Here is a 22,243-nt window from a genome sequence, read left to right as displayed (position 1 = left end):
TTTAATCAATTGTGGCTGAATGCATTAACTGATAATGTAGAATAATTCCTATGAGATGAAAGGCACTGGGAAACATAAATTATATGCAACCACTGAAAATAAAAAGTAGAATTATACTTGACTGAAAATATTTATATATTCATATTTATTCTATTCAATAAAATAATCATCAAAATTACAAATAAACAAAAATTATAGATATATTACCAACTAAGAAACCTGGGATGCTAATAAGATAATCATGGTAAATATAATATAGAATAAAAAAACATGAAAGTCCCTGTGAAATGCCCACCCACACATTTTGGATTTGTGTCCCACTGAAATTGGCAGTTATTGATATTTTGTTTGAAAATGGTTACTTGTACCCAAGTGAATGAGATATTTCTTGTGTTGTAGCCACTCCCACCTATCCTGAAACAGTAGACTGTTTCCGGCTTTCCGACTTTAGGCAAAAGTAAAAGGGCGCCACCAAATGCCAAAATATTAGAGGAAGCCATACTCTTGCACAATACTTGTATAATACTGCATGATTTAACGAGAATGTACGCGTATGCAAATGATTCTAAGGTGTGACATCAGTACACAAAAGCCGTAAAATCAATGAGAAAAAATTGGGATGGACATTCTCCTTATACCGCCATACTGCAAATTGTTACGCCAAACATTTGTCCTTATTTATAAAAGAACAACTTGGTTTTAAAGACAAGAGCCAACAAGTTAAACCTGGCACAGTACTAACACTTTTTAAGAAACCAGATTCCGGACCAGCCCATGTTCACAGTACCAAGTTTCAAAGAGAGACAATTGTTGGGTAAGTATTTCAAATGTTTTGTAGAGGCTGTGTAGTTTATGTTATGTAAGAGGTTGCCATGACATGACGCAAAAACCGATGCGTCGACCAAACAGGAAAATATGCAGAACTCGCACGTTTGTAATTGTTTTTTAATTTACCTGAAGTGTTTGATGATTGATGTTGAATGACGACTTCACACTAATGTGATGTTTTCTCGCAATTTGATCTGCGTAATAAGTGGGCTGTCAATTTTTTGCGAACACATATTTTTAATGTGATGTTTGACAATCACAATAACTCGAATTTTTGCTGTGTTTCGCTCTCAATTATTTCTATTTCATGCACTTTTCCTTGAAGTGACCCAATGCGTTCACCCATTTCAACAGAATGTCAATTCACTTGTACGCGGCTATCATTTAGTAACTGTGATTTACGAATCATCGACTCATTATATCATTTTTTTATTATTTTTCTATATCATTGATCGCTAATAGTTCAATGTTTAGAATGTTGAAATATTTTCCCTTTTCTTTGAATTTTGAATTTTTTTCTTCACTTTATAGATGATTGATGGAATACATCAGTGTATGAACATACCCAGTAACCTGACAATAACTAGAAGACAAGCACTTCAACCGACTTCATCGACCACAATACAAATGACTATGATTGTGCAGTACACAATTGATCACGGTAACCAGCTACGCCAGAGAAGAGACATTTTTCGTATCTAACTCAACCCTAGACAATAAACTTGATATGTGTTTTTTATGTACATGAGTAGCAATTTAGTCAAAGATGAGAAAATTGAATAAGACATGTGCCTTTATATATACATTATCGGCAATGCACGCTGGCCAGCAAGTTGCCCTTCATACCTCACAAGGGATATTTGAGTATGCAAATGAGAAGTTAATGAGGAGCCTCGTTTTAAAATACATAAAAATAAAATTGGCGTAGATTGAGTTTGAAACCCTTTTTTTCACTTTAAATATTTTACACTTAATAACTTATAAAATAATAAAACTGATGTACCAATAAATGATTTGGGGCTAGAAAATAGCAGGCATTTCATAGGCACTTTAAGATGAGATTATGTTACAGACAACCTCTCTAATTAGTTGACCACATCTGTCACACGATTTGCAGGTATTTGCTGTCAAATATGGTTTTGGGTAATTAATACATCTATAATGGAAATAAAAAGTGCTGTTTCTCTTTCTACATGTGATTTTAATTAATTGTCAGTAAAAACCATAGTCATTTTATTATCATGTATTTTACACTCATTGTATATATGTTGTATGGGACGCATAAATCATCATTGAGACAGTAATGTAAGGTGATTGTCTCGTTCATTCTAAAAGAATGGTTTGAAATTTCCCCATTTCAAGAATTAATATAGATACTTTACTCTTATATTGCTCCATTAAACTAAACAAATTTGGCAGAGAGCACCCAGAAGTTCTAATCACATAATAATCTTGACAAGTGTATCACAAACTAGTCAGTACTTTAGCTGACAATGTTACTGTTATTATGTACAAAACAATATGCCAGCCACAGTAAATGAATCAGAGAGTAACCAATGGTAACAAAAATATATAAGCATTCTAGCAAACATTTTCAATAGTAGTCAGAAATATTTAGAAACCAATATCAACATCACAATGCTCATTTGCATAATACTGAAAGTCCTGTGAACACTGTCTATTCCAGGAATTATCAGCTGTAATAATGACAAGACCTTCTGACCTGAATATTTTGTAATTGCTATATTTGTTATGTCTTATATTCAATCAATTGTATTTCTAACTACCTATGCCATCACATCACTACAGTGGATGATAGTGAAGGTTCCATTGAAATGAGTAAGGTTATTACCATATTCAAACACATTTACAAATGTATGTACATGAACACTAGAAAAAACATTCCTAGATGAACACTAACCAATGCTTTTACAGAATCACCCACTTGTATTAGTATTTCTAGAAACATGTACAGTTGTTTTTTCTTGCAATGTTGTGTGAGTAGGATTTCTAAATATAACTCTCATCATATGCTAATTTACCAAATTCAAAATTTTATATTTGATATTGGACATCCAAACTAGTCTTGATTCATGGTGTTGATGAGCTCATTTGTGCCACCATCCTTATCTAATTTCAGTAGTACCTATATATGTAATATCAAAGCAATTGGACTTGCGGTTTTGAATGCATTGATACTTGGTGTATATGTAGACTTGGGTAGACCTCTCTTAGATTATTCATTTCATGATGATATCTTTAATTCTCTTATTTTGGTAAATATTTTTGTCATTTTTGGTAAAAAGTAATATTTTCGACTTCTTGTTAAAATCCGCAAGCTCGATTTCTTTGATATTACATATATAGGTACTATATGTGGACCTCTCTCAGATTTGTTCATTTCATGATGATACCTTCAATTCTCTAATTTTGGTGAATATTTTTGTCATTTTTTGTAAAAAGTGATATTTTCGTCTTCTTGTCAAGTCCGATTGCTTTGATACTATACATATTGTTCATTTTCTAATGATACATGTATCTTCAGTTCTTCAATTGAAATGTGTATTGCAGAGCTATCTCAGCTGACAGGCCACTTGTTTTAAAATGCTAATTCTGTGACTAATATGATGTCCCTCCCCTTTACCGCAGTTGGAGTTTGAACTTGGAAAATTGGCATCATATGACGAGAGTTATATTTGGAAATCCTGCTCTGTATGGTGGCACGAATGAGCTCATCAACACCGTGAATCAGGACTAGTTTGGATTTCTATTATCAAATATAAAATTTTGAACTTGGTAAATTAGCATATGATGAGAGTTATATTTGGAAATCCTACTCTGTATGGTGGCACAAAGGAACTCATCAACACCATAAGTAGGAACTATAGTTTTGGATTTCCATTACTGTATGGTGAATGGTGATTTGGAAATACAACTTTGTATGACTTATACACCCATGGAAATTATACCCTGTATGAACTAAACACACAAACTCATCAACAGGGGGGGTGCAGATATAAACTGGAATGGCCCATTAACATTTTACATTTCTAGCTTTCATGTTCGAAATCTAATTTGCATGGTGAACGTGAGTGAACTCATCATTCTGGACTGATTTATACACTTGTCAATGTGTTTCCACCAAATAAAGTGTTAATACGATGTTATAATTATGACAATCATGCCATGGATCACGCTAACTTGAATCCACTCTGTATGTGTGTCGATCTTGATTATTTTTGTTATCCAATTAAACGCCGCTTTTAACGCACTTGCCCTCGTCGTGACCCGACGCGTTTTCACGCGGCTGTCATTTATTTAGTAACTGTGATTTGTTTTGTTTTTAATTATTTTATAGTGATCACTATAGTCTAATGTTTGGAATGTCAAAATATGTTCTCTTTTATTTTAATTTTGAAAGTTTTACTCAGATCGATGAAATAAAACAGTGTAGTGACGTGCCTAGTAATAAATAACCTGCTAAATAACGAGATAATTCCAACGTCAAATTCTATTTTGTCCAGCGACAGTGTACAAACGTGCGCCGGTGTCGGTGACGATCACGGTGACCAGCTACACCAGAACGGACATATTTCGCATCTAACTCAATCCCATGCAACAAAAATTGATACTATGTGTTCATTATGGTCCATTCTTCCTCGACGAACAAGTACATAAGTGACAACTTAGTCAAAGACGAGAAAACTGTACAAGAAATTTGACTTATTTACATGTATCGGCAATGCAACCTGCCATGCGACTTCCCCTTCTGACGTCACAAGGGGAATTTCTGTATGCAAATGAGAAGCTAATGAGAAATTGACTAGAATTGACTAAATTGATTTGACTAGGAAGCACCTGTCTCTTGATGTAAATCAGACAAAAATTACAACATATTTTATGCACTGCTTTAACTAATAGTATTTTTAACAGCTGTTCGTTTTTTTAATTGCTTTGTAGGCGCGACTAAAAGATATGGATATTATAATCGAGTTAAGGTAGCGAGACTATTATTTGCATACTTGTTTTCATCTTCTAATTGTGACTAAATGGCTACAAAAATACCCAGGAAAGTATATATTTTTGGAATCGCCAGACTTCAAACTTTTCAAAAGTGTGTTTTTAATGCCTGCATCTTTATTCTACGAAGCATTACTCAATCAAAGGTAAACAAGCTATGCATGGCACAGTCCCCGTTAGTTATCAAATTTAAGATATATAGTTTTGTTTATAGTAATATAGCTGGAATATAAACATGTCAGGAATATGATGATTGTTTAACATTTAAATGATTGACATTTGTATCTGATCGTCAAACAAGTACTTGTCCATATTGAGAGATATTGCTCTGGAACAGCATTCAAAATTAGCCATTTTGAATTTTTGAATACATGTATATATATATATATATATATATATATATATATATATATATATATATATATATATATATAAACATGATGCATAACGAATATATAAAATTTGAATATAATCAGTCAAAGCATTTAAGAGATATGGCTCTAGAAGCCCAATCATTAAAACAAAATGACTGACATTTGGCCACTTTGAATAGGATTGTCAAACCAATATATCTGTCTATCTATTACATGATGTATAATGAATATTTAAAATTTTAACATAATTAGTGAAAGCAAGTCAGACATATGGCACAAGAACCACATTCATTAAAACAAAATGGCCGCCAGTAGGCCATTTTGAATCTAATCTGAAAAACAAAATTATTTCCATCAAGGTCTCACAATGTCCAACGTATATAAAAAGGTTTGAACATCTTTTAACAAGAGATAGGTCTCACAATGTCCAACGTATATAAAAAGGTTTGAACATCTTTTAACAAGAGATATGGCACTAGAACCACATTTATTAATACAAAATGGCCACCAGTCGGCCATTTTGAATCTTATCTGAAAAACAAAATGATGTGCATCAAGGTCCTATGATGTCTAACGAATATACCAATTTTGAACAAAATCCATCTGTAAACAGCCGACAAATGCTTGATTTTGATGATTTTTAGTACAAAAATGACCGCCATTCGGCCATCTTGCATCAGATCGTGGAACAAATTGACGTGCATATGTATGATATCATGTATGATATATGTGTGAAGTTTGATTGTGATTGGTCCAGGCATTTCTGAGATACAGGACACGGAGGTCAAAACAAACGGGGACTAAAAATGACCTTTTCTGTAAACAAGCAGCCTGTCAGCTGAGATAGCTCCGTTGTTAGCAATGCACATTTCAATTAAAGAAGAGAAGATATCATTAGAAAATGAACAATATGTATAGTATCAAAGCAACAGGACTTGCTGTTTTCAACAAGAAGTCGAAAATATCACTTTTTACCAAAAATGACAAAAATAATCATCAAAATTAGATAATTGAAGATATTACCACGAAATTAACAAATCTGAAGGAGGTCCACATGTAGTACCTGTATATGTAATATAAAAGCAATCAGACCAGCGGTTTTTAACAAGAAGTCGAAAATATTACTTTTTACCCCAAAAGACAAAAATAATCATTAAAATTAGAGAATTGAAGATATCATCACAAAATGAGCAAATCTAAGGAAGGTCCACATGTAGTACCTATATATATATATATACCGGGGGTAATAGCGAAGTAATCAGACTTAATCAACAATAAGTCGAAAATATCACTTTTTACCAAAAATTACAAGAATATTCACTAAAATTAGAGAATTACAGATATCATTACGAAATGAACAAATCTGAGAGGTCCACATGTACCGGTAGTACCTATATATGTAATATCAAAGCAATCAGACTTACGATTTTCAACAAGAAGTCGAAAATATCACTTTTTACCAAAAATGACAAAAATATTCACCAAAATTAGAGAATTAAAGATATCATCACGAAATGAACAAATCTGAGAGAGGTTTACCTGTAGTACCTATATATATAATAGCAAAGCAATCAGACTTTCGGTTTTCAGCAAGAAGTCGAAAATATCACTTTTTACTAAAAATTACAAAAATATTCACTAAAATTAAAGAATTGAAGATATATCACAAAATGAACAAATCTAAAAGAGGTCCACATGTAGTACCTATATATGTAATATCAAAGCAATTGGACTTTTGGTTTTTAACAAGAAGTCGAAAATATAACTTTTTACCAAAAATATTCACCAAAATTAAAGAATTGAAGATATCATCATTTAAATGAACAAATCTAAGAGAGGTCTACCCAAGGTACATATTCACCAAGTATTAAAGCATTCAGACTTGTAGTTTTCAAGAAGAAGTCGAAAAAGTAAAACATTGACACGGATGACGACGGACGACTATGACTGACAAACACTCATATGATAAGCTCCGCTTGACAAAGTAGACAGAAGAGCTAAAAATGACAAAAATATTCACCAAAATAAGAGAATTAAAGATATCATCACAAAATGAACAAATCTGAGAGAGGTCCACATGTAGTACCTATATATGTAATATCCAAGCAATTGGACTTGTGTTTTTTAACAAGAAGTCGAAAATATCACTTCTTAACCAAAAGAGACAAAAATATTCTCCAAAATTAGAGAATTAAAGATATCATTACAAAATGAACAAATCTGAGAGAGTACCAATCTGTAGTACCAATATAATATCCAAGCAATTGGACTTGCAGTTTTTAACAAGAAGTCAAAAATATCACTTTTTACAAAAATTGAAGATATCATCATGAAATCAACCTAAGGTACATATATGCCAAGTATCAAAGCATTCAGGCTTGTAGTTTTCAAGAAGAAGTCGAAAAAGTAAAACATTGACCTGGACAAGAACAATCACTCATATGATAAGCTCCGCTCGACAAAGTCGACAGCGGAGGTAAACAAATAAATAAGCATTTATTTTTTCACTTTTCCTAGTTGTTCAACAGTCTGGTAAATAGAATGTGTCCTGTCAGTTTTATTCAAGCAACGCGTTTTTAAAAAGTAGTGTGCTGAATTTTAATTTCAGTTTTAGTCGCATTTAATTGCCCAAACTCAAACCAAACACATTGGTAAATAATCCACAAAATAGTTAGTCTGGACACATTCAAGTTTCTCACATTGTCATCTTAAAGCTATGAATATTTGGTGTTAATCTGACGACAATAAGTATACGTTATTTTTTGTTAAAGACCTCATATTTTGAAAAACATAAACTCCTAGAAAACGTCAATCAAGTCATAGCAAAGATTTTCAAGCTTGTTTATCGGCACAATCAATTTGTTTTCACATCAAGGTCTGTTTTAACATGTGTAGGGACATCCTAATGCATGAGGCTATTAGAAACCAAAAAAATAAAGGAATGGGAGAGCTAAAATTCGATAAAATCGGCAGATAAGAACACCAAAATCAATGATTTTTTTTACTGGCTGAGTGACCTTGTGTCTGACATATTCATATACAAATGACTAATCTGTGAAACAAACAGGGGCGAAGACCAACCACTCAAGTGTTTTGAACACTCATATGCTATGTTCACAGGGCAGCATTCTATCGGAGTCGAACTACTGCTCTTCCCACTGATTAACAGAAGATTATCTCCAATGCGTTCATACGGTCGGGAGCCGAACGAGAGCCGAGATCTGCCAGTGTTTGATTCAGTTCGATCAGAGCCGAACAGAACAGTGCCCTCGAATAATTAGTGACTGAAAACGATTTTAGTGTCGTGCTTGTGTTTTTTACATGGCACGATGCTGTTGAGCTAAGAGAAAAAAGAAACAGTCGCGAGCCTGAGCATGGAGGTAGAAAAAACAATGACTGGTATTATGATTTAGGTACTAGTACTAGTATCTCGAATAAACAGGAAACACGACAGCTAAAATCCGTTTAATACAGCCTATTCGTTCAAGTTATTGTCATGCAAAATTACCTTTTTGTAACTATTCAACTGTAGTGATATATCTAAACTACTAGGAAGAATCACAGATTCTCTCTATCTATCATAGAGGGAATATGAAAGAATCTAAACCTACCAGGAACACGTCACTGTACCGCGATTGCTTCTACGATTTCTATATATAGTGTCTAAAAAAAGTTTCTGTTCAGTCGTTCTGTCAAGTTTTTGTTGCATAATGTCGTACGACACTTTTCCCGTTTCCTGTTGAGCTATCAATCTATCGCAGTGGCAGTAATTCTTTGCTCTGCCAAGTGTATATTAGGGCGCGTACCTCTTCTTCAAGCCGGAAAATGCGTGAAATTACGAAATATGTTGTCTTCGCCATAATTGAAATGATAGGTTACTTGAAGATGACGATTGGGGGCGTTATTTCGGATCCGATAGTTGGGCTCTGATGCGTTTACACGATCGGAGCCATGTCGGGACTCAACCCTATCGGAGTTCAACCCCGAGGGTTTAGTGGAGCCAAACTGGGCTCGAGCCGAACGCGTTCACACGTCCATTTTTTCTGGCTCGAGCCGTAGGGCTCCAATAAAATGCTGTTGTGTGAACATAGCAATTGTGTATCAGAAAGCTACTGATAACACATCCTAACTTTATGGATTAAATGAAAGAGTGTAAGACTCCCAAATGCAGACGGGCAGCAGTTAATTCAGTCATGGAAGGTACGAACGGAAGGAGCCACGACGTCTATCAAGTGGCCACTTAAGCCTCTTAACTGGCTTATTTCCTTTTGTTTCAAGCCAAATTAATCCTGATAAGGACATTGTCTAGCTCATCTTTGATGTCCATGATAGTTTGCGATTGTTTACACAAGTAACGAGTTAGCGGAGTATGATACAACCCCGCCATTTTTTTAATGTGACTATAAAATATATGCGCATTATGAAACTACGGTCATCACACATGCGCACTGGGTTTGTTTAGGTGTGAAAGTTCAAAATACATATTTCACAACCGGAAATTCAACAGATGAACGCTTGTCTTCATGTTTTAATTATTAGCAACTGTAAGAACTAGAACAAGATTTCGAGTGCCTACAACAACAATTCCTAAGAACTCCTAAAAAATATTATCAGAAAGTGTCTAGGCATGCTCTACTTTCGATACTATCTTTTCTGTTGGTGTCCCCCGATGTCTGGTGGTCAACAATTTCGACACAAGCAATCATTGATTAAGTCTTATTACCATTACAAATACAAAATTCACGATATTTCATCAGTTCTTCTTCAATCAATATTAAAGTTCGCCAAGATCTCCAGAAACAACAGCATTCAAACTAGACGCAATTTTCAATATTGTACAAACAAGATTCGACTATTGCTTCCGAACATGCTCCGAATATTACCGAATGCTCGAGATTAGCGTTATCCATTGTACGAAGGTGCTAAAAGCTAACAAGAACAATGTTTGTGAACAAACACTGACAAACGGTCATGGGGTAAAGCTAAAACAATAGTGTCGTGGCTCCTTCCGTTAGTACCTTCCATGATTCAGTTAAGGCCATGAAAAAATCAAGTAGTCGGCAACGTAAACCCAAGGCTCAAACCCAAGGCTCAAGCAGTCACAGCGAAATCAGGTGTACAATAGATACTCCCAGAACTTTGATTAGTTTTGAAAAAATTGCTTGTTCAGGGCTCAGACTACTATAGCATTGATGTACTAACACGTCTATGACTATAGATAGTAGTCTGATTTCAGAGTGAGAACAATAACATTCATACTTTTCAGGACTTTGCAATACATACAACCAGGTTTTTGTGTGTGCGTGCGTGTGCGTGTGTGTGTGTGCGTGTGCGCGTGCGCGTGCGTGTGCGTGTGTGTGTGTGTGTGTGTGTGTGTGTGTGTGTGTGTGATTAGAACTTCTAGTATGTCGGACCTTTCATATGCCGTAGTAGGCAGCGTGAAAAATTAATCATGAAGGTCATATTTTTGCATTAGTGTTTTTGATTGAATTCTGTCTCAATATGGAAGAACCCCATTTCCCATTAATTGTATGCGCGCAGTGGAACAAAAGGCATGCAAATATCAACATAACCGGTGTTGGCAAATAAACATTGCATTGTCTTAAGATAATCTTTGAAACTTATAGGCACACAGATTAAACCTGTGTTGTTGATTTTGGCAAACACTACTTCAGAAAATCTACATTTTAACCAACTTACATGACATATTCTATGTTATGTTGACTTTATCATATGAAAGTTTATAGTGAATTTCATCAATTAAGAAATAAATGTGAAAATCATAATTTTCAACTCAAATAATAGTCTCACTACCTAAAAAAAATAAAATAAAAATTGTTATAAGCATTCCAATCCAGCAATGGTGTTTTGACATCACTGATCAATTATAGTTAATGACTTAGTTTGACATAATTCAATCAGCAAAAGCTATAATTTGAATGAGGGGTGGTTGCAGACAGAATGTCACATTCAGATATGACATGTGTGCACAGTGGGAGCATTGCCAGTGTTGAATGAGGGGTGGTTGCAGACAGAATGTCACATTCAGATATGACATGTGTGCACAGTGGGAGCATTGCCAGTGTTGAATGAGGGGTGGTTGCAGACAGAATGTCACATTCAGATATGACATGTGTGCACAGTGGGAGCATTGCCAGTGTTGAATGAGGGGTGGTTGCAGACAGAATGTCACATTCAGATATGACATGTGTGCACAGTGGGAGCACTGCCAGTGTTGAATGAGGGGTGGTTGCAGACAGAATGTCACATTCAGATATGACATGTGTGCACAGTGGGAGCATTGCCAGTGTTGAATGAGGGGTGGTTGCAGACAGAATGTCACATTCAGATATGACATGTGTGCACAGTGGGAGCACTGCCAGTGTTGAATAAGGGGTGGTTGCAGACAGAATGTCACATTCAGATATGACATGTGTGCACAGTGGGAGCATTGCCAGTGTTGAATGAGGGGTGGTTGCAGACAGAATGTCACATTCAGATATGACATGTGTGCACAGTGGGAGCATTGCCAGTGTTGAATGAGGGGTGGTTGCAGACAGAATGTCACATTCAGATATGACATGTGTGCACAGTGGGAGCATTGCCAGTGTTGAATGAGGGGTGGTTGCAGACAGAATGTCACATTCAGATATGACATGTGTGCACAGTGGGAGCATTGCCAGTGTTGAATGAGGGGTGGTTGCAGACAGAATGTCACATTCAGATATGACATGTGTGCACAGTGGGAGCATTGCCAGTGTTGAATGAGGGGTGGTTGCAGACACAATGTCACATTCAGATATGACATGTGTGCACAGTGGGAGCATTGCCAGTGTTGAATGAGGGGTGGTTGCAGACACAATGTCACATTCAGATATGACATGTGTGCACAGTGGGAGCACTGCCAGTGTTGAGTGAGGGGTGGTTGCAGACAGAATGTCACATTCAGATATGACATGTGTGCACAGTGGGAGCATTGCCAGTGTTGAGTGAGGGGTGGTTGCAGACAGAATGTCACATTCAGATATGACATGTGTGCACAGTGGGAGCATTGCCAGTGTTGAGTGAGGGGTGGTTGCAGACAGAATGTCACATTCAGATATGACATGTGTGCACAGTGGGAGCATTGCCAGTGTTGAGTGAGGGGTGGTTGCAGACACAATGTCACATTCAGATATGACATGTGTGCACAGTGGGAGCATTGCCAGTGTTGAATGAGGGGTGGTTGCAGACAGAATGTCACATTCAGATATGACATGTGTGCACAGTGGGAGCATTGCCAGTGTTGAATGAGGGGTGGTTGCAGACAGAATGTCACATTCAGATATGACATGTGTGCACAGTGGGAGCATTGCCAGTGTTGAATGAGGGGTGGTTGCAGACAGAATGTCACATTCAGATATGACATGTGTGCACAGTGGGAGCATTGCCAGTGTTGAATGAGGGGTGGTTGCAGACAGAATGTCACATTCAGATATGACATGTGTGCACAGTGGGAGCATTGCCAGTGTTGAATGAGGGGTGGTTGCAGACAGAATGTCACATTCAGATATGACATGTGTGCACAGTGGGAGCATTGCCAGTGTTGAATGAAGGGTGGTTGCAAACAGAATGTCACATTCAGATATGACATGTGTGCACAGTGGGAGCATTGCCAGTGTTGAATGAGGGGTGGTTGCAGACAGAATGTCACATTCAGATATGACATGTGTGCACAGTGGGAGCATTGCCAGTGTTGAATGAGGGGTGGTTGCAGACAGAATGTCACATTCAGATATGACATGTGTGCACAGTGGGAGCATTGCCAGTGTTGAGTGAGGGGTGGTTGCAGACAGAATGTCACATTCAGATATGACATGTGTGCACAGTGGGAGCATTGCCAGTGTTGAATGAGGGGTGGTTGCAGACAGAATGTCACATTCAGATATGACATGTGTGCACAGTGGGAGCATTGCCAGTGTTGAATGAGGGGTGGTTGCAGACAGAATGTCACATTCAGATATGACATGTGTGCACAGTGGGAGCATTGCCAGTGTTGAATGAGGGGTGGTTGCAGACAGAATGTCACATTCAGATATGACATGTGTGCACAGTGGGAGCATTGCCAGTGTTGAATGAAGGGTGGTTGCAAACAGAATGTCACATTCAGATATGACATGTGTGCACAGTGGGAGCATTGCCAGTGTTGAATGAGGGGTGGTTGCAGACACAATGTCACATTCAGATATGACATGTGTGCACAGTGGGAGCATTGCCAGTGTTGAGTGAGGGGTGGTTGCAGACAGAATGTCACATTCAGATATGACATGTGTGCACAGTGGGAGCATTGCCAGTGTTGAGTGAGGGGTGGTTGCAGACAGAATGTCACATTCAGATATGACATGTGTGCACAGTGGGAGCATTGCCAGTGTTGAATGAGGGGTGGTTGCAGACACAATGTCACATTCAGATATGACATGTGTGCACAGTGGGAGCATTGCCAGTGTTGAATGAGGGGTGGTTGCAGACACAATGTCACATTTAGATATGACATGTGTGCACAGTGGGAGCATTGCCAGTGTTGAGTGAGGGGTGGTTGCAGACACAATGTCACATTCAGATATGACATGTGTGCACAGTGGGAGCATTGCCAGTGTTGAATGAGGGGTGGTTGCAGACACAATGTCACATTCAGATATGACATGTGTGCACAGTGGGAGCACTGCCAGTGTTGAGTGAGGGGTGGTTGCAGACAGAATGTCACATTCAGATATGACATGTGTGCACAGTGGGAGCATTGCCAGTGTTGAGTGAGGGGTGGTTGCAGACAGAATGTCACATTCAGATATGACATGTGTGCACAGTGGGAGCATTGCCAGTGTTGAGTGAGGGGTGGTTGCAGACAGAATGTCACATTCAGATATGACATGTGTGCACAGTGGGAGCATTGCCAGTGTTGAGTGAGGGGTGGTTGCAGACACAATGTCACATTCAGATATGACATGTGTGCACAGTGGGAGCATTGCCAGTGTTGAATGAGGGGTGGTTGCAGACAGAATGTCACATTCAGATATGACATGTGTGCACAGTGGGAGCACTGCCAGTGTTGAGTGAGGATGGTTGCAGACAGAATGTCACATTCAGATATGACATGTGTGCACAGTGGGAGCATTGCCAGTGTTGAATGAGGGGTGGTTGCAGACACAATGTCACATTTAGATATGACATGTGTGCACAGTGGGAGCACTGCCAGTGTTGAGTGAGGGGTGGTTGCAGACACAATGTCACATTCAGATATGACATGTGTGCACAGTGGGAGCATTGCCAGTGTTGAGTGAGGGGTGGTTGCAGACAGAATGTCACATTCAGATATGACATGTGTGCACAGTGGGAGCATTGCCAGTGTTGAATGAGGGGTGGTTGCAGACAGAATGTCACATTCAGATACATGTATGACATGTGTGCACAGTGGGAGCATTGCCAGTGTTGAATGAGGGGTGGTTGCAGACAGAATGTCACATTCAGATATGACATGTGTGCACAGTGGGAGCATTGCCAGTGTTGAATGAGGGGTGGTTGCAGACAGAATGTCACATTCAGATATGACATGTGTGCACAGTGGGAGCATTGCCAGTGTTGAATGAGGGGTGGTTGCAGACAGAATGTCACATTCAGATATGACATGTGTGCACAGTGGGAGCATTGCCAGTGTTGAATGAGGGGTGGTTGCAGACAGAATGTCACATTCAGATATGACATGTGTGCACAGTGGGAGCATTGCCAGTGTTGAGTGAGGGGTGGTTGCAGACAGAATGTCACATTCAGATATGACATGTGTGCACAGTGGGAGCATTGCCAGTGTTGAATGAGGGGTGGTTGCAGACAGAATGTCACATTCAGATATGACATGTGTGCACAGTGGGAGCATTGCCAGTGTTGAATGAGGGGTGGTTGCAGACAGAATGTCACATTCAGATATGACATGTGTGCACAGTGGGAGCATTGCCAGTGTTGAATGAGGGGTGGTTGCAGACAGAATGTCACATTCAGATATGACATGTGTGCACAGTGGGAGCATTGCCAGTGTTGAATGAAGGGTGGTTGCAAACAGAATGTCACATTCAGATATGACATGTGTGCACAGTGGGAGCATTGCCAGTGTTGAATGAGGGGTGGTTGCAGACACAATGTCACATTCAGATATGACATGTGTGCACAGTGGGAGCATTGCCAGTGTTGAGTGAGGGGTGGTTGCAGACAGAATGTTACATTCAGATATGACATGTGTGCACAGTGGGAGCATTGCCAGTGTTGAGTGAGGGGTGGTTGCAGACAGAATGTCACATTCAGATATGACATGTGTGCACAGTGGGAGCATTGCCAGTGTTGAATGAGGGGTGGTTGCAGACACAATGTCACATTCAGATATGACATGTGTGCACAGTGGGAGCATTGCCAGTGTTGAATGAGGGGTGGTTGCAGACACAATGTCACATTTAGATATGACATGTGTGCACAGTGGGAGCATTGCCAGTGTTGAGTGAGGGGTGGTTGCAGACACAATGTCACATTCAGATATGACATGTGTGCACAGTGGGAGCATTGCCAGTGTTGAATGAGGGGTGGTTGCAGACACAATGTCACATTCAGATATGACATGTGTGCACAGTGGGAGCACTGCCAGTGTTGAGTGAGGGGTGGTTGCAGACAGAATGTCACATTCAGATATGACATGTGTGCACAGTGGGAGCATTGCCAGTGTTGAGTGAGGGGTGGTTGCAGACAGAATGTCACATTCAGATATGACATGTGTGCACAGTGGGAGCATTGCCAGTGTTGAGTGAGGGGTGGTTGCAGACAGAATGTCACATTCAGATATGACATGTGTGCACAGTGGGAGCATTGCCAGTGTTGAGTGAGGGGTGGTTGCAGACACAATGTCACATTCAGATATGACATGTGTGCACAGTGGGAGCATTGCCAGTGTTGAATGAGGGGTGGTTGCAGACAGAATGTCACATTCAGATATGACATGTGTGCACAGTGGGAGCACTGCCAGTGTTGAGTGAGGATGGTTGCAGACAGAATGTCACATTCAGATATGACATGTGTGCACAGTGGGAGCATTGCCAGTGTTGAATGAGGGGTGGTTGCAGACACAATGTCACATTTAGATATGACATGTGTGCACAGTGGGAGCACTGCCAGTGTTGAGTGAGGGGTGGTTGCAGACACAATGTCACATTCAGATATGACATGTGTGCACAGTGGGAGCATTGCCAGTGTTGAATGAGGGGTGGTTGCAGACAGAATGTCACATTCAGATATGACATGTGTGCACAGTGGGAGCATTGCCAGTGTTGAGTGAGGGGTGGTTGCAGACAGAATGTCACATTCAGATATGACATGTGTGCACAGTGGGAGCATTGCCAGTGTTGAATGAGGGGTGGTTGCAGACAGAATGTCACATTCAGATACATGTATGACATGTGTGCACAGTGGGAGCATTGCCAGTGTTGAATGAGGGGTGGTTGCAGACACAATGTCACATTCAGATATGACATGTGTGCACAGTGGGAGCATTGCCAGTGTTGAATGAGGGGTGGTTGCAGACACAATGTCACATTCAGATATGACATGTGTGCACAGTGGGAGCACTGCCAGTGTTGAATGAGGGGTGGTTGCAGACACAATGTCACATTCAGATATGACATGTGTGCACAGTGGGAGCATTGCCAGTGTTGAATGAGGGGTGGTTACAGACACAATGTCACATTCAGATATGACATGTGTGCACAGTGGGAGCATTGCCAGTGTTGAGTGAGGGGTGGTTGCAGACAGAATGTCACATTCAGATATGACATGTGTGCACAGTGGGAGCATTGCCAGTGTTGAGTGAGGGGTGGTTGCAGACAGAATGTCACATTCAGATATAACATGTGTGCACAGTGGGAGCATTGCCAGTGTTGAGTGAGGGGTGGTTGCAGACACAATGTCACATTCAGATATGACATGTGTGCACAGTGGGAGCATTGCCAGTGTTGAATGAGGGGTAAGCAAATAACACCGAATAAACGGCAAGGTAAAGCCTATGTCTAATTATAGTAAACACGTACTACGTGCGTGACTCGAACCGGCGCTCGCGTACGGCACCTAATCGCCTAGCTTCACGCCACTACACGTCTTCCCCTCGGCCACCGGGCATCCCCAAAAAAGGATGCTTAATAACTGAGCTTATTACGTGCAGAGAACATGAAACCCGTCCACGCGATCCGCGCCACACAGCGTGGCCAGAATGCGGCAAAGGCCTTCAGATCTGGCTGTAGTAGGATGGTGAAAGTAATGGTACAGCATTGTAACAGTGAATAAGTACTGAGAAATAATTTTAAACTCATGGTTGCTGTCGACATAGGAAGTAAAGTAAGCAAATAACACCGAATAAACGGCAAGGTAAAGACTATGTCTAATTATAGTAAACACGTACTGCGTGCGTGACTCGAACCGGCGCTCGCGTACGGCACCTAATCGCCTAGCTTCACGCCACTAAACGTCTTCCCCTCGGCCACCGGGCATCCCCAAAAAAGGATGCTTAATAACCGAGCTTATTACGTGCAGAGAACATGAAACCCGTCCACGCGATCCGCGCCACACAGCGTGGCCAGAATGCGGCAAAGGCCTTCAGATCTGGCTGTAGTAGGATGGTGAAAGTAATGGTACAGCATTGTAACAGTGAATAAGTACTGAGAAATAATTTTAAACTCATGGTTGCTGTCGACATAGGAAGTAAAGTGAACACGTACTGCGTGCGTGACTCGAACCGGCGCTCGCGTACGGCACCTAATCGCCTAGCTTCACGCCACTACACGTCTTCCCCTCGGCCACCCCCAAAAAAGGATGCTTAATAACCAAGCTTATTACGTGCAGAGAACATGAAACCCGTCCACGCGATCTGCGCCACACAGCGTGGCCAGAATGCGGCAAAGGCCTTCAGATCTGGCTGTAGTAGGATGGTGAAAGTAATGGTACAGAATGTCACATTCAGATATGACATGTGTGAATGAGGGGTGGTTGCAGACAGAATGTCACATTCAGATATGACATGTGTGCACAGTGGGAGCACTGCCAGTGTTGAGTGAGGGTGGTTGCAGACAGAATGTCACATTCAGATATGACATGTGTGCACAGTGGGAGCATTGCCAGTTTTGAATGAGGGGTGGTTGCAGACACAATGTCACATTCAGATATGACATGTGTGCACAGTGGGAGCATTGCCAGTGTTGAATGAGGGGTGGTTGCAGACAGAATGTCACATTCAGATATGACATGTGTGCACAGTGGGAGCATTGCCAGTGTTGAATGAGAGGTGGTTGCAGACACAATGTCACATTCAGATATGACATGTGTGCACAGTGGGAGCATTGCCAGTGTTGAATGAGAGGTGGTTGCAGACACAATGTCACATTCAGATATGACATGTGTGCACAGTGGGAGCATTGCCAGTGTTGAATGAGGGGTGGTTGCAGACAGAATGTCACATTCAGATATGACATGTGTGCACAGTGGGAGCATTGCCAGTGTTGAATGAGGGGTGGTTGCAGACAGAATGTCACATTCAGATATGACATGTGTGCACAGTGGGAGCATTGCCAGTGTTGAACTCTTTCATGTCAATAACAATTACATATTTAAATTTGATTGAATTTCATTGTTTACCCTGCAAAATATTGAGATGTGCGATAATTTAAATAATTCCGCCTCAGTGACCATAACTTGAAAATGGAGACTGGCAGACACAACGGAATACCCCTTGCTAATAGATTATGCAACCTTTGTGATCAGAATCAAGTAGAAGATGAGTATCACCTAATGATGTCATGCAAAAGTTATACCCCTGATAGAAATGTCTTATTTGGCAAATTTAAATGGCACAAACCAAAATTTTCAAAATTTGTCACCAAAGACACAATTCATAGTCTTGCTAAACAACAGTGGCTTAACACTCCCCGTAGCAAGGTACCTAAAGAAGTGTTTTGAAATAAGACAACAACCCCAGTGTTACAGTAATGTATTAGCTTAGTTTTTTTTATTTCTTTATTTTATTTTATTTCATTTATTTAATTTTTTAACCTTTATTCTTTCTTTCCGGGGAATGTGTAAGTATTAATTTTAATACTATTTTAATAAATTTAAAAATAAATTTAATATTATTTAATTAATGACCCCACACATTAGTGATTGGTCTTGGCTAGTTGAAGAGGTTTTTAAATGGGCGACTCGATAGAAGTATTCGCCGTGACTCCGGACTTTTCATTCGGGTTTATACAACGCTTACATGTTACTATCAGGAAGGTTTAATGTCTTGTTTGTATTTGCACAATGTGAAAGATGGGTTTATTGTCAAAATATACTAGTATATGGGTGGTTGTATGCGTATTGAAACTATACAAGTTTACTTATGTCACCAAACTGTACGTTTTGACGACTCATATGCAATTGTAAGATCAGATATACTCGAAGTGAATCTCAGCACTGTGCTTTTTATAAATGTTATGGTTCGGTTAATAATTTTCTGAAAACTGTACAGAAAATCACAGACTTTCATTATTTATTGTTCATAGTTTTTCTCAATTTTAGTTTTTATTGTTCATAATTATTTACACAATAACACTTTTTTTCGTTGTGAAACCATTTCCAGTTATTATGATTGTGTGCATGACAGCTTTGCCCAACACAATAAGACAGATATGTGTGAGTATGTTTCATGGATTATTGGTAATAGGCCACTTCTTCACTTTAATTCCAACTATATCTCTGGAAATATCACTTGCTGTTTATCATCCATATTTCGATATCCCACAATGTCTGGTAATTCTAACTAACTACTATTTCGCAAAATGTGCCCAGCTTGGCTTCTACTGCCATATTGTCCTTCACAGTGAAGGTTAATTCAGATATATTGTAAATTACACAGAGGTAACACTACAATACATTTCCCTTTACATTACCTAGTATTATACAACAGCCTTTGTGCTGAGGCAGTTATGGTTCATAACATCACCAGTTCTCTTGTTGCAGATGTATATCATCTTACATCTACACCTTGAACTACATCTACACCTTGAACTACATCTACAATGTACACCTTGAACTACATCTACACCTCCACAGTTAGTGGGCTAGTAAAATCCCTACCCGGTCCACAATGCAACAATTGCTCGATGGCGATTGATCAACGCCGCACATGCGAGGCTCAACATTAACAAAACAAATCAGGATTCCGAAATGAATATAACACAAACGTTTACTCACAACTTTTGGGATATCCCGACAGAACTGCACGATGTCACGATAGCAGGCAGCCATTATGCCAATATATTATCGAATCCTTAGTCTGGTTAACAAAGTCAAGGTGGTGAGCACCCCTAGCTTCACCACCTTCAAGGTGGTGAGCACCCCTAGCTTCACCACCTTCAAGGTGGTGAGTACCCCTAGCTTCACCACCTTGTATTGATTTGCTATACTTAGTAATTTAATCAAATCGTTTTTTATATTTAATATCTTGGGAGGTTATCAATTTGAAAATGCGGGAGGCTGACTAGAAGGGTGTAACAATAAACCACAGAGAGCCCAGGAACTATGATCAACTGCGCGCACTCCCTATGGGCGGGGGGGGGGATTTGAAAGAGTAACTAATATTCTTCAACCTGGTATTTTTTATAGATTTTATTTTTCATTCTGTTCGTCTGCTTTTTCCAGTTTAAAAAATGTGAGCTGGCTGGAGCCTTCATCCCTTGTCTATTTCTTACACTAGATACCAGCCGACACCCCCCCCCCGATCATAGGGAGTGCGTACAGTTGATCATAGTTCCTGGGCTCCCTGCGAATAAACTTTGTTACCACCGTATTTTGATTTGGATTTTGATTCGCATAATATTGTCTAAAACTTGTTTACCTTAACCCACTTTTTCTGTTGTTGGTAAATTGCTGTTGTGATGGTTGGGTTACTTCATGCATCGGTCTTAATTGATTGTAATCAGAGATCTACAATATTTGATTTATTTCCAGAGTATTATCACACACACACACGCCCACGCACACATGTCATATCACTATTTCAGTGTTTAATTGTTACTCCAGTGATCACTGTTCACCGCTTTGTACAAATATACCCAACACATGAAATATACACGAACCACTCTTAACATCAAACTTAAAGTGGCTCAAAATGTAAAATGTAGAACTACCCGAATGATCCACCAATTAACAATTAACAATTACTACAATTTTCCTTTTCAATCCACCATGGTCCATGCCAATCTGATTAAAATTCTATGTTAGGGAATGACCATTTATTATTCTGGGGGGGTCAGGCAATTCTCGGTGCTTTTTCAAAAAAATCAATGAAATCCATTATAATTTGCGATGAGTTGCATGTTCCATGAACTTGCTTGTCGTCCAGACATGTTTACTACAGTAAATATTCGACCCCTTCAGCCTTGATAAAAAGTCACTGCCCCTCCCCTTGTGGCTTTGGAAAATATGCTGAACCCCCCTCTGTTTTGCCCGACCCCCTCAGGAATAGTAAACGCTCATTCCCTTACAGGCTCCAATTTTTTTATTAGTAGTTTTTAATTTCCATATTTTATTTATCCCTATGTCTATTTTTGGCTTTACTTGCCGTTTTAACATTAATAAACAAAACGGGAATGATTAAAATATTAAAATTAAAAACAAATAAAATGGAGGTTATACTTACATTTGTTTCTAATTATACTAATGAGTCCTTACAAACGTTAACCTTCTCATCACCAGGTCCCTCTTTTTATCACAAATCCACAAAATAGTTCTGCTCATATAAGACTGGGACAAAAATAGCCAATTTTGTAGTAAAAACTGAAAAAAAAATACTTAAATTTTGTTTGTTGGTTCCAAAATTAGAACTCATTTCCAGAAATATTTAAGAATATACGGAAAAAAGGCAGAAGCAATTGGGGAAAAGAGTAACTGTCTCAAATTTGCGTCATTGGTTGAAAGGATTCGTT

The 22,243-nt window shown here is 39.3% G+C and overlaps 1 protein-coding gene across 1 annotated transcript in view; it reads right to left on the bottom strand.

The window, feature by feature from the left end:
- Nucleotides 1-20,574, bottom strand: part of LOC102802231 (N6-Methyl-AMP deaminase-like) — a 38,823-nt gene extending 18,249 nt beyond the window's left edge. The window contains exon 1 of the mRNA XM_085506697.1: nucleotides 20,511-20,574. Within this exon, the coding sequence (XP_085362823.1) occupies nucleotides 20,511-20,564 (54 nt within the window). The 5' untranslated portion in view covers nucleotides 20,565-20,574. The remainder of the gene's footprint in view (nucleotides 1-20,510) is intronic.
- Nucleotides 20,575-22,243: the final 1,669 nt, after the last annotated feature.

This window comes from Saccoglossus kowalevskii, chromosome 13 (genome assembly GCF_978046115.1).
Source record: "Saccoglossus kowalevskii chromosome 13, keSacKowa6.1, whole genome shotgun sequence".
NCBI classification, from domain to species: Eukaryota; Metazoa; Hemichordata; class Enteropneusta; family Harrimaniidae; genus Saccoglossus; species Saccoglossus kowalevskii.
This window is presented reverse-complemented; position numbering and strand designations above follow the sequence as displayed.